Source organism: Crotalus tigris, unplaced genomic scaffold (genome assembly GCF_016545835.1).
Source record: "Crotalus tigris isolate CLP2741 ecotype Arizona unplaced genomic scaffold, ASM1654583v1 scf7180000018650.477379, whole genome shotgun sequence".
Taxonomy (NCBI): Eukaryota; Metazoa; Chordata; class Lepidosauria; order Squamata; family Viperidae; genus Crotalus; species Crotalus tigris.
In genome coordinates this window covers 407142-419735 of record NW_024097124.1, presented here as the reverse complement: position 1 = coordinate 419735, position 12594 = coordinate 407142, and the positions used below count along the sequence as shown (strand labels likewise).

At 42.3% G+C, this 12594-nt stretch overlaps 1 protein-coding gene across 1 annotated transcript in view; it reads right to left on the bottom strand.

Annotated features, from left to right (window-relative positions):
- LOC120313374 (sodium channel protein type 5 subunit alpha-like) overlaps nt 1-12594 on the bottom strand; it is a 69247-nt gene that overhangs the window by 33682 nt on the left and 22971 nt on the right. The window contains exons 10-11 of the mRNA XM_039355250.1: nt 11024-11128; nt 6090-6198 (exon numbers count right to left, since the gene is read on the bottom strand). Coding sequence (XP_039211184.1) covers nt 6090-6198; nt 11024-11128 — 214 coding nt within the window. The remainder of the gene's footprint in view (nt 1-6089; nt 6199-11023; nt 11129-12594) is intronic.

The following is a 12594-nucleotide window of genomic DNA, read 5'->3' as shown; positions in this document are numbered from 1 at the left end:
AAATGTTCACTTTTGGCAATGGTTCTGGTAGTTTTAAAGTCAATTTCATGTCCTGTGGCTTTAAGGTGTTGGACCAGGGAAGATGTTGATTTGTCTTTTTTGACTGAGTTCTTATGCTCTTCAATGCGTGCACTTATTCTTCTGTTGGTTTGTCCGATGTATGTGTTGGGACAAGCAGTGCATGGGATTTCATATACTCCTTGATTTTCTAAGTCAATTTTATCTTTGGGGTTTCTAAGGATGGTGGATATTTTTCTGTTTGTGCAGAATGCTGTTTTGATGTTGTGTTTATGGAGGATCTTACTGATTCTGTCTGTGGTGCCTTTTATGTATGGGAGGAGGGCTTTGCCGTTTTCTTGTTCTTCGTCTTGGATTTTAGTGGGGGTTTCTTTTTGGATTAGGTTTGTAATCTTATTTCTTTGGACTCCATTGGATGTTAGTACATTGGTGAGAGTGTGTAGTTCGGTTTTTAGGTGTTGTTCGTCAGCTAAGCATTTTGTTCTGGAGATGAGTGTCTTGGCTACGGAGTTGATCTGTGCTGGGTGGTGGTGTGAGAGAGCGTGCAGATAGCGGTTTGTGTGTGTTTTCTTCTGGTAGATGGTGTGTCCTAGGGAGCCATTGGATTTCTTGTAGACTAAGACATCAGGAAGGGAAGTTGGTTGTTAGCTTCTGTTTCCATGGTGAACTGTATTTTGGGGTGTAGGCTGTTGAGGTGTGTGAGGACGTTGTCCAGTTTTTTTTTCTTTCCCATGTGGCCAGATTATGAAGGTGTCGTCTACGTATCTGAGCCAGAGTTTGGGTTTGTGATCCGATTTTTCTAGAGCTTGGGTTTCAAAGGGTTCCATGTAGAGGTTGGCAATGACAGGTGAGAGGGGTGATCCCATGGGTGCTCCTTCTGTTTGTTTGTATTTTTGTCCATTATAGATGAAGTATGTGTTGGATAGGCAGTGGTTGGTCAGATCTAAGATGAGTTTGGGGGGGTTATATTTGTTTTGAATAGCTGTCAAGGCTTCTTTGATAGGCACTTGGGTGAAGAGGGATATGACATCGAAGCTCACTAGTAGGTCGCTGGGCTGTAAGTTTTGTTTCTTTATGATCTCTATAAATTGGAATGAGTTTTTTTTACATGTGAGGTGATGGATTCTACATAGGGCTGTAGTTGTTTGGCGAGAAATTTGGCTAGGTTTTGTAGAGATGAGCCTATGGAGCTGACTATAGGTCTGAGTGGGGTTCCTTCTTTGTGTATCTTGGGGAGACCATAGAGTTTGGGGCATCTGGATGATTTCTCTCTGGGAATGATTCTTTGCTGGATCTCTTCACTAATGTGGGAGGCTTTTATTTTGGATCTGGTGGTTTTTTCCAGGTAGGTGGTGGGATCTGTATTTATCCATTTGTATGTGGAGTCTTGGAGTAGGTTGGTTAATTTGGTTTGGTAGTCAGATGTGTTCATAACCACCGTGGTGTTGCCCTTGTCTGCTGGTAGGATTATTATGCTGGTGTCTTCTTCCAGGTTACGTAGTGCTGTCTGTTCCTCTTTGGGTAAGTTGTTTTTGGGTGGCTTGCTGGTGCAGAGGATGTTGGTGATTTCGAGTCTGACTCTGTTAGCGTCGTCGGGGTTGATTTTGGTCAGGCTGGTTTCAACTCCACATATAATGGTTTCAGTGGGGATGTGTTTGGGAGCGACTGCAAAGTTGAATCCTTTGGAAAGGACATTGGTTTCAGCTTTGGTGAGGATCCTATCTGAGATGTTATGCACTGTTTGTTTCATGTGTGGCTGTGAGGGAGGAGGGGTTTGTTTCTGGCGTTCTTGTAGTCTTCGGAGTTTGATGGTGTGTGTATCTGTCTTGAGGGTGGTCTGTGTTTCGGCTCTCCAGACGGCGAGTTGTTTGGATTTGTCCCAAAGTGCGGGGTGGATCTTGTTGCTGAGTTTGAGGTGGAGCGTGAGGAGATCTTTGTTAATTTGGTCTAGGAGGAATCTTTTTGTGTGAAGTTCATTTCTGATTAGGGCCAATTCTGTTCTTTTCAGGATCCGTTTGGTGGCTGCAGAGTTGGAGTGGAATTTCAGTTGGAAACATGTGGGGATTAGATTTTGATCTCGGCAATTGCGTAGGAATGTGAGGTCGCATAGAATGGAAGCTCTTTGGACTTCAAGTTTTTCATAGGTCCTGGTCAGATGGTGGATTTCCTCCCCGTAGAGGTTCGATATTTGTTTTCTGAGGTTTTCGCGGGTGTTTGTATGTAGGTCTTTGGTTGTTCGGGTTTTCTCCCGCGTAAAATTGGAAGTGTCTTGGCGACGTTTCGACGAAGTCCCATTCGTCATCTTCAGGCTGGTGCTTTCAGCTTCGTGCTTCGAGCAGCAATGTGTGGTCTTAGCTGTTTCTTCCTTTTAACTGCCAGTGGGGGTATGAACTGATTGGGTGGGAGCTTGGCTGTGTTCTGATTGGGTGGAGGTGTGTTCTGATTGGTTAGGGGCTTGGCTGTGCTCTGATTGGCTGGGGGGTTGGCTGTGCTCTGATTGGCTGGGGGAGTGTTCTGTTTGGTTGTGCTCAGGTTAGTCTGAGTTGCAGGGGGGTTTAAGATTTTGGGCTGCCTTGCTATTTTTTGGCTTCGCGTTCGTGGTCGTGCCTCATCTTCATGGAGGGTGTCAGTTTGCTTCATGTATGGATTGGAGGGGTTTAAAGTGGCTAATGATGCAGCTGTGGTCTGGCTTCTGGTTTGTGGTCGTGCCTCATCATCGGTGTGGCTTTGGGTTTGCTTTTTGCGTGGATGTGTGGTGGTGACATCCTGTGTGGTTTTTGTGAGTGTGGGTCTGGTATCATTTTTTGTGTTAGGGAGTCGTTTGTCAATAAGGGCGGGTTTCCAAATGGCTGGTAGGCGGGAGGTATCATCTCGCTTGTTCATGCTGTGTGGGCGTTTTTCTATCTCGATGGCTTCTCTGATTATTCTGTTATTAAAATGTTCACTTTTGGCAATGGTTCTGGTATTTTTAAAGTCAATTTCATGTCCTGTGGCTTTAAGGTGTTGGACCAGGGAAGATGTTGGTTCCTCTTTTTTGACTGAGTTCTTATGTTCTTCAATGCGTGCACTTATTCTTCTGTTGGTTTGTCCGATGTATGTGTTGGGACAAGCAGTGCATGGGATTTCATATACTCCTTGATTTTCTAAGTCAATTTTATCTTTGGGGTTTCTAAGGATGGTGGATATTTTTCTGTTTGTGCAGAATGCTGTTTTGATGTTGTGTTTATGGAGGATCTTACTGATTCTGTCTGTGGTGCCTTTTATGTATGGGAGGAGGGCTTTGCCGTTTTCTTGTTCTTTGTCTTGGATTTTATTGGGGGTTTCTTTTTGGATTAGGTTTGTAATCTTATTTCTTTGGAATCCATTGGATGTTAGTACATTGGTGAGAGTGTGTAGTTCGGTTTTTAGGTGCTGTTCGTCAGCTAAGCGTTTTGTTCTGGAGATGAGTGTCTTGGCTACAGAGTTGATCTGTGCTGGGTGGTGGTGTGAGAGAGCGTGCAGATAGCGGTTTGTGTGTGTTTTCTTCTGGTAGATGGTGTGTCCTAGGGAGCCATTGGATTTCTTGTAGACTAAGACATCCAGGAAGGGAAGTTGGTTGTTAGCTTCTGTTTCCATGGTGAACTGTATTTTGGAGTGTAGGCTGTTGAGGTGTGTGAGGAAGTTGTCCAGTTTTTCTTTCCCATGTGGCCAGATTATGAAGGTGTCGTCTACGTATCTGAGCCAGAGTTTGGGTTTGTGATCCGATTTTTCTAGAGCTTGGGTTTCAAAGTGTTCCATGTAGAGGTTTGCAATGACAGGTGAGAGGGGTGATCCCATGGGTGCTCCTTCTGTTTGTTTGTATTTTTGTCCATTATAGATGAAGTATGTGTTGGATAGGCAGTGGTTGGTCAGATCTAAGATGTGTTTGGGGGGGGTATATTTGTTTTGGATAGCTGTCAAGGCTTCTTTGATAGGCACTTGGGTGAAGAGGGATATGACATCGAAGCTCACGAGTAGGTCGCTGGGCTGTAAGTTTTGTTTCTTTATGATCTCTATAAACTGGAATGAGGTTTTTTATATGTGAGGTGATGGATTCTGCATAGGGCTGTAGTTGTTTGGTGAGAAATTTGGCTAGGTTTTGTAGAGGTGAGCCTGGGTGTGTACATGGTGAGAACAAAATATGATCACCAGGAAAAGTTAAAATATTAAAAGTTTTAATATAAAACAGAAGTTTTAAATAAAAACATTAAAAGTTTTAAAAATTAGCAACCTAGCTTTTGTTGGCCCCTGCCAACTTCATCAGGGCATACATAAATCAATGGGAGTAAACATTTATATGTAAGTTAACGCCTGCGCTCGACACCTGGATTGTGTAACGGATCCAGGTCGGCCAATCTTAGCATTCGTTGCAATTGCTGCATGATTGAATGACTCATCTACTTGTATCACGCGTCCCTCATCAGAGTTTAAACAAGCCTCCGACTCTCTACTCATCCGTATCCGTGGTCTAGGAAGATCTTCAATCTTATTCCAACTCGAGGTGTCATCCCCACCAAGTTGTCTCACCCCTTCTCTCTTCCTTTGAACTCTCCATGAGTTTAGGGCCCTCCCCTCCTCCTCCCTTCTGACATCTACCTTTAACATCATGAAGTTGGCAGGAGCCGACGAAAGCTAGGTTGCTAATTTTTAAAACTTTTTATGTTTTTATTTAAAACTTCTGTTTTATATTAAAACTTTTAATGTTTTAACTTTTCCTGGTGATCATATTTTGTTCTCACTATATATATATATATATGTGTTTTCTGAGGTTTTCGCGGGTATTTGTATGTAGGTCTTTGGTTGTTCGGGTTTTCTCCCGCGTAAAATTGGAAGTGTCTTGGCAATGTTTCGACGAAGTCTCATTCGTCATCTTCAGGCTGGTGTTTTCAGCTTCGTGCTTTGAGCAGCTGCTCAAAGCACGAAGCTGAAAACACCAGCCTGAAGATGACGAATGAGACTTCGTCGAAACGTTGCCAAGACACTTCCAATTTTACGTGGGAGAAAACCCGAACAACCAAAGACCTACATATATATATATATGTGTGTGTGTGTGGGTGTGTGTGTGTGTGTATGTGTATGTGTGTGTATATATATATATATATATATATATATATATATATATATATATATATATGTATGTATGTATGTATATATATATATATAAAACATCTTCAACAGATGAAAAGGCCTGAATACTAGTCTCCCTGAGTAATAAGTTTCAAAAATCAATAGCTCTTATTCAGTGGTGGGATTCAAATATGTGAACAAACAGTTCTCTGTATGCTTGCCGCTTCCTGGGTAACCAAAAATTAGCTACCGATTCTGCCGAATTGGTGCGAACCGGCTGAATCCCACCACTGCTCCTATTGCCTTTCCTAATAATAATATTCTTGAACTATTAGACCCAAAGCTGAGTTTTTAATAGAAAACAAAAACACCTGGGGAAGGGGTGTGTGTGAACTGACTGGGAAAGCCTTAGCACTTTCTGAGGAAATGAAGGTCTGGAGAAGCAAAATGTGTTTGTTGTTGCTGCTTCTTCAAGCCTGTAGTTAGAAGCAATTGTTTGTTAGCCACCAGGAGCTAAAGTTTTTAAGATGGATAAATATTAAAGCCGTACAATATAAATTTGCTTAGCATAAATAATAGGCTGGGCTATAAGCTGCCTAGAGTAGCCCCATGGCAAAATAGGTGGAAAACAAATTTAACAGAACTGGAGTGCCACTTGAACACCATAGGCATTGACAAATTCACCACCAGTCAATTGCAAAAGGCAGCTTTACTTGGAACAGCTTACATCCTGCGATGGGACCTTTAACTCCATCAAACATCCATATCTGCCTATTCCAGGTCCTTGGAAAGGACTCAGTTGGTGGATTAAAATACCAAATCCAGTTTAAACATATGGCTGATGGTGCAGACATATAATAATAATAATCGGGATGAACCATTATTTTTGATTTGGCACATTTACCAAAAAGGATGACTGCCACTGATCAACATTTCAACAGATTTTTTTATCTGAGTAGTTTTCTGCCAAGAAAACTGGTCTTCACCTTGTGGGAAACAGTCCTGAGGTTCCTTCTTGACTTCAGGCACCGGATTGATAGGAGATCTCTGATCCACTGTGCTAATCTCTGAACAGCTCGTATCATAATCTGATCTCTGGATAGGAGGAGGAAAAAATCATAATCAGCATCTGAGGAATTAAGGTAGCGGTATACATTAGTCAGGAACATTCTATTCATGATAGGAAAAGAAAAAGGCTGAAACTCAACACACTTTTTACTAGATCTTTGAGATCTCCAAGAAACATGCAGAAAACCTCATGTGATACATAGGAAATTTATCTATAGCTAAATGTCTATGGCCCCTTTATGGATTACTGCCTTGTCGTGGCGAAGGGGCTTGCATAACTCAATGAAGCTATAAGCTATGCCATGCAGGGCCACCCAAGAAGGACAGGTTATAGCAGAGAGTTCTGACAAAATGTGATCCACTGGAGAAGGAAATGGCAAACCACTCCAGTATCTTTGCTATGAAAACCCCATGGACAGTACTAAAAGGAAAAAAGATATGACGCTGGAAGATGAGCCCCTCAGGTCGGAAGGTGTCCAATATGCTACTGGGGAAGAGCAGAGGGCTAGTACTAGTAGCGCCAGAAAGAATGAAGCGACTGGGCCAAAGCCGAAAGGACGCTCAGCTGTGGATATATCTGGTGGTGAAAGGAAAGTCCGATGCTGTAAAGATTTTTTCTCCATAGGAACCTGGAATGTAAGATCCATGAATCAAGACAAGCTAGACGTAGTCAAAAAAGAGATGAAAAGACTGAACATCGACATCTTAGGAATCAGCGAACTAAAATGGACAGGAATGGGTGAATTTAACTCAGATGACCATCAGGTATACTACTGTGGGCAAGAATCCCTCAGAAGAAATGGAGTAGCCTTCATAGTCAATAAAAGAATAGGAAAAGCAATACTGGGATACAATCCCCAAAATGACAGAATGATCTCAATTCGAATCCAAGGCAAACCATTCAATATCACAATAGTCCAAATCTATGCCCCAACCACTGGTGCTGAAGAGGATGAAATTGACCAGTTTTATGAAGCCCTACAGCACCTTATAGAATTAACACCAAAAAATGATGTCCTTATCATCATGGGGGATTGGAATGCTAAGGTAGGAAGCCAAAAGATAACCGGAATAACAGGCAAGTTTGGCCTTGGAGTACAAAATGAAGCAGGGCACAGGCTAATAGAATTTTGTCAAGAGAATACGATGGTCATAACAAACACTCTTTTCCAACAACCCAAGAGACGGCTCTACACATGGACATCACCAGACAGTCAACATAGAAATCAGATTGACTATGTGCTCTGCAGCCAAAGATGGAGAAGCTCTATACAGTCAGTAAAAACAAGACCAGGAGCTGACTGTGGCTCAGATCATGAGCTTCTCGTTGCAAAATTTAGGCTTAAATTGAAAAAAGTAGGGAAAAGCACTAGGCCACTCAGGTATGAACTAAATCATATTCCTGATGAATATACAGTAGAGGTGACAAATAGATTTAAGGAATTAGATCTGATAGACAGAGTGCCTGAAGAACTATGGATGGAAGTTCGCAACATTGTACAAGAGGTAGCAACTAAAACCATCCCAAAGAAAAAGAAATGCAAGAAAGCAAAATGGCTGTCTGAGGAAGCTTTGCAAATAGCTGAGGAAAGAAGGGAAGCGAAAGGCAAAGGAGAAAGAGAAAGATACACCCAATTGAATGCAGAATTCCAGAGAGTAGCTAGAAGAGATAAGAATGCCTTCTTAAATGAACAGTGCAAAGAAATAGAAGAAAACAACAGAATAGGGAGGACCAGAGCTCTCTTCAAGAAAATTGGAGATATGAAGGGAACATTTCATGCAAAGATGGGCATGATAAAGGACCAAAATGGCAGAGACCTAATAGAGGGAGAAGAGATTAAGAAGAGATGGCAAAACTGCACAGAAGAACTATACAAGAATGAGCTTAACATCCCAGATAACCACAATGAGATAGTCACTGACCTCGAACCAGACATCCTAGAATGTGAAGTGAAATGGGCCTTAGAAAATCTGAGCAACAACAAAGCTAGTGGAGGTGACAGTATTCCAGCTGAGCTATTCAAAATCTTAAAAGACGATGCAGTTAAAGTGCTACACTCAATTTGCCAGCAAATTTGGAAAACTCAACAGTGGCCACAGGATTGGAAAAGGTCAGTTTACATTCCAATTCCAAAGAAAGGCAATGCCAAAGAATGTTCTAACTATAGCACCATTGCACTCTTTTCACATGCTAGTAAAGTTATGCTTAAAATCCTACAAGCTAGACTCCAGCAGTATGTAGATCGAGAACTACCAGAAGTACAGGCAGGATTTCGAAGAGGCAGAGGAACTAGAGATCAAATTGCCAACATACGCTGGATCATGGAGAAAGCTAGGGAGTTCCAGAAAAACATCTACTTCTGCTTCATTGACTATGCTAAAACCTTTGATTGTGTGGATCACAACAAATTGTGGCAAGTTCTTAAAGAGATGGGAGTACCAGACCATCTCATTTGTCTCTTGAGAAACCTATATGCGGGTCAAGAAGCAACAGTGAGAACTGGACACAGAACCACTGATTGGTTCAAAATTGGAAAAGAAGTCCGGCAAGGCTGTATACTGTCGCCCTGCCTATTTAACTTATATGCAGAGCACATCATGAGAAAGGCAGAGCTAGATGAATCAAAAGTTGGAATTAAGATTGCCGGGAGAAATATCAACAACCTAAGATATGCAGATGATACCACTCTGATGGCAGAAAGTGAAGAGGAACTAAAGAGCCTCTTGATGCGGGTGAAGAAGGAGAGTGCAAAAGTTGGCTTGAAACTCAACATTAAGAAAACCAAAATCATGGCATCCAGCCCTCTCAATTCCTGGCAAATAGATGGGGAAGAAATGGAGGTAGTGACAGATTTTATTTTTTCTGGGCTCCAAGATCACCTCAGATGGGGACTGCAGCCAAGAAATTAAAAGACGCTTGCTCCTGGGGAGGAAAGCTATGGCAAATCTAGACAGCATACTAAAAGCAGAGACATCACCCTGCCAACAAAAGTGCGTATAGTCCAGGCCATGGTTTTCCCAGTTGCAATGTATGGCTGTGAAAGTTGGACCATATGAAAGGCTGAGCGCCAAAGAATTGAGGCCTTTGAACTATGGTGCTGGAGAAGACTCCTGCGAGTCCCTTGGACTGCAAGGCGTTCAAACCGGTCAGTCCTAGAAGAGATCAACCCTGACTGCTCTTTAGAAAGCCAGATCCTGAAGTTGAAACTCAAATACTTTGGCCACCTAATGAGAAGGAAGGACTCACTGGAAAAGGGCCTAATGCTGGAAAAGATTGAGGGCAATAGAAGAAGGGGATGACAGAGAATGAGATGGCTGGATGGAGTCACTGAAGCAGTAGGTGTGAACTTAAATGGACTCCAGAAGATGGTAGAGGACAGGAAGACCTGGAGGAACGTTGTCCATGGGGTCGCGATGGGTCGGACACGACTTCGCAGTTAACAACAACAACAAATGTCTATGGAGATTCTCAGTTATCCAGGTCATAGTAATGCCAAAAATGCTTTTTCATGAGGCAAATGGACTTTCTTGCTTTTTTTTCTTTTCAAGACGTTTCGCTTCTTATCCAGGAAGCTTCTTCAGCTTCTTGGATGAGAATGGAATGAAAGGATTTATATTCTTTGCAGGCAGCTGGTCATTTGCATTCTTTTAGAGAGTCACTGAGACCACTTGGATGTGTGGAGCCTTCTTGAAACTGCTGAAAGAATTCTGTACGACATTATCTATCTCCAGGCTATAACATGGTCCTTTCAGCAGTTCCAAGAAGGCTCCACACTCATTTCCACCACTCAGGTGACTCTGATGACACAGATAAACCTCCAGGTGGCCTCAACGACTCTATAAAACAGGGGTTCTCAACCTTGGCAACTTTAAGACTTGTGGACTTCAACTCCCAGAATTCCTCAGCCAGCAAAGCTGGCTGAGGAATTCTGGGAGTTGAGGTCCACAAGTCTTAAAGTTGCCAAAGATGAGAACCCCTGCTATAAAAGAATGCAAATGACCGGCTGTCTGCAAGGAGTATAAATCCTCCCATTTCCCCACCATCCAATCAGCTCCCGGTTGCGGAATTGCTGGAGGTCCCAGCTGTGGGGCAGGAGGGTATGATTGGGGGGGGAGGGGCTGCAGGTGTCTTAGACTGGGGTAGGTGCAGGAGGATGAGGGGTCATCAAGTCGTCATCACTGCACTATAGCATTTCGGACTGTCCAGTCTCTTCTTTAAAACTTCCAGTAATGCAGCACTCACAATTTCTAGAGGCAAACTGCTGTATATATACACATGTATTTCCTATTTCCTAACTGCCAGATCATGTCTTTATACTGTGTTTCATTATGAGGTTTTCTAAAATTGAGCCACTGTTTATAAATTTCATGAGCTGCCCTGAATCATAGGTCGATGGGTGGCTACATAAGTCAATTAGATAACCAATAAATAATAAGTGAAGTGTAAAAAACTTTTTTCAATGTTTTGATTGGCCTTGTTGCTACAATAGGTGTGCTCTGAACAGAGAGTATTTAATTAGAGTTCCTACAGGGATTATTGTCTACTCAAATGACATACCTTTGAAGAATGGATGCCATTTGCCTGGGTTTTAAATTCAAAAGCTGTTTGCCCTGAGAAAGAGAGTAAAGTATCATGGAAATAAAGTCTTCCCCACACAAACTCAGTTCTGCCTTTCCATACTTACAAGAAGGGACCATTGCATGCCAAAGGGATGAGACAAAAAAAATTCTGGAACTCTTTTGTAAAAGTAACCTAAGAGTGGTAATTTCTCTGGTCAAATTTTAGAGAATGCAAAGTACCATTTTCTCAACAAGTAATGAAGCTGTCTTTGACCATTTTTATTGGCTTTACCTTGGGAACATCCAAAGACCAAACACTTGTAGTTTCAGAAACCTGGGAAGAGAATCTTCGATTATGGTCTTGATATATTTCTCTCCTCTTTCGCAAATTGTTCTCCTAGAAAAAGACAGCCAAAAAAAAAAGGTTTGCTATGCCAAGTTTCAAGTTTCTTCAACACAAAGAAGTTCCATACCAAACATAAAAAGATATTAAAAAGCAGCAAAGAAATGAAAAAAATCTTAACTATTTATTCTGAAATAAATAGTTCCATACCAAACATAAAAAGGTATAAAAAAGCAACAAAGAAATGAAAAAAAAAATCTTAACTATTTATTCTGAAATACTATCAATGTGATGAATGCACAAGAGTAAATTATATCAGCCACATCCTTTGGGCATGAAACATGCATTGCCTTGTGTATGAGCATGTTTGAGCCATATTTGGATTATTCAAAAAGTCTATTGAATTTTTATTCCTCCAGAGCTCATATATACAGATTTTTTTAAAAAAAAGTAAAGATCAAAGAGTCTCTGAAGATTTTATTTCGCTAATTGTTACTGATTCTAGGGGCCAGTGCTCATCTCTGTGTCAAGGCTGTTGAGCCAGCACTGACCAAGGACATTTCCATGATCATGTGGCCAGCATGATGCCACGGAGTGCTGTTACCTTCCCGCTGAAGTGGTACCTATTTATCTACTCACATTTACCTGCTTTCCAACTGTTAAGTTGGCAGGAGCTGGAGCAAGGACGGGAGCTCATCCTGTCGCATGGTCCTTGGGTCTCAAACCTGGGCTGCTGGTTTTCCAGCTGACAAGCAGCTGAGATACCATGCCACTTCAAATATACAGTAAAATGAGATAAATCCAACACCCCATTTCTTCCCAACGTCTGCTATTCAAGTTACACACAGGTAATCCTTAACTTACAACTATCCTTTAACAACCATTCGGAGTTATGACAGCGCTGAAAAAGGGACTTACAACCAGGTCTCATATTTATGACTGGCGTGATATCTGCACAGTCACATGATCAAAATTCAGATGCTCAGCAACTGGAATGTATTTATGACAGGTGCAGCATCCTGGGACCATGTGATCACCAAATACAATCTTCCAGTGGTGGGATTCAAATACCTGAACAACTCTTATTCGATGCAGACCTGGGCCTCCGAGGTCTAGAACGGACTTTCGGAAGTGGCATCCATGCACGTCCAGCGGGCTGTTCTAGGCCTGGGAGGCCTTCTCCAGGCCTCTGAAGATTAGAACGGACTTCTGGAAGTGGCATCCACGCACTTCCGGTGGGCCATTCTAGGCCTGGGAGGCCTCTTCCAGGCCTCCGAGGCCTAGACTGGACTTCCAGAAGCAGTGTGCATTCAGCTGGTTCTCCAAACTCAGCAAAATTTAGCTACCGATTCTACTGAACCGGTGCGAACTGGCTGAATCCCACCACTGCAATCTTCCCTGCCACTTTTCAACAAGCAAAGTCAATGGGGAAAGCCAGATTCATACAATGACTGCAAGATTCACTGCAGTGATTAGCTTAACAATGTGGCAAACAGGATCATGAAATCAGGCACAGTTCA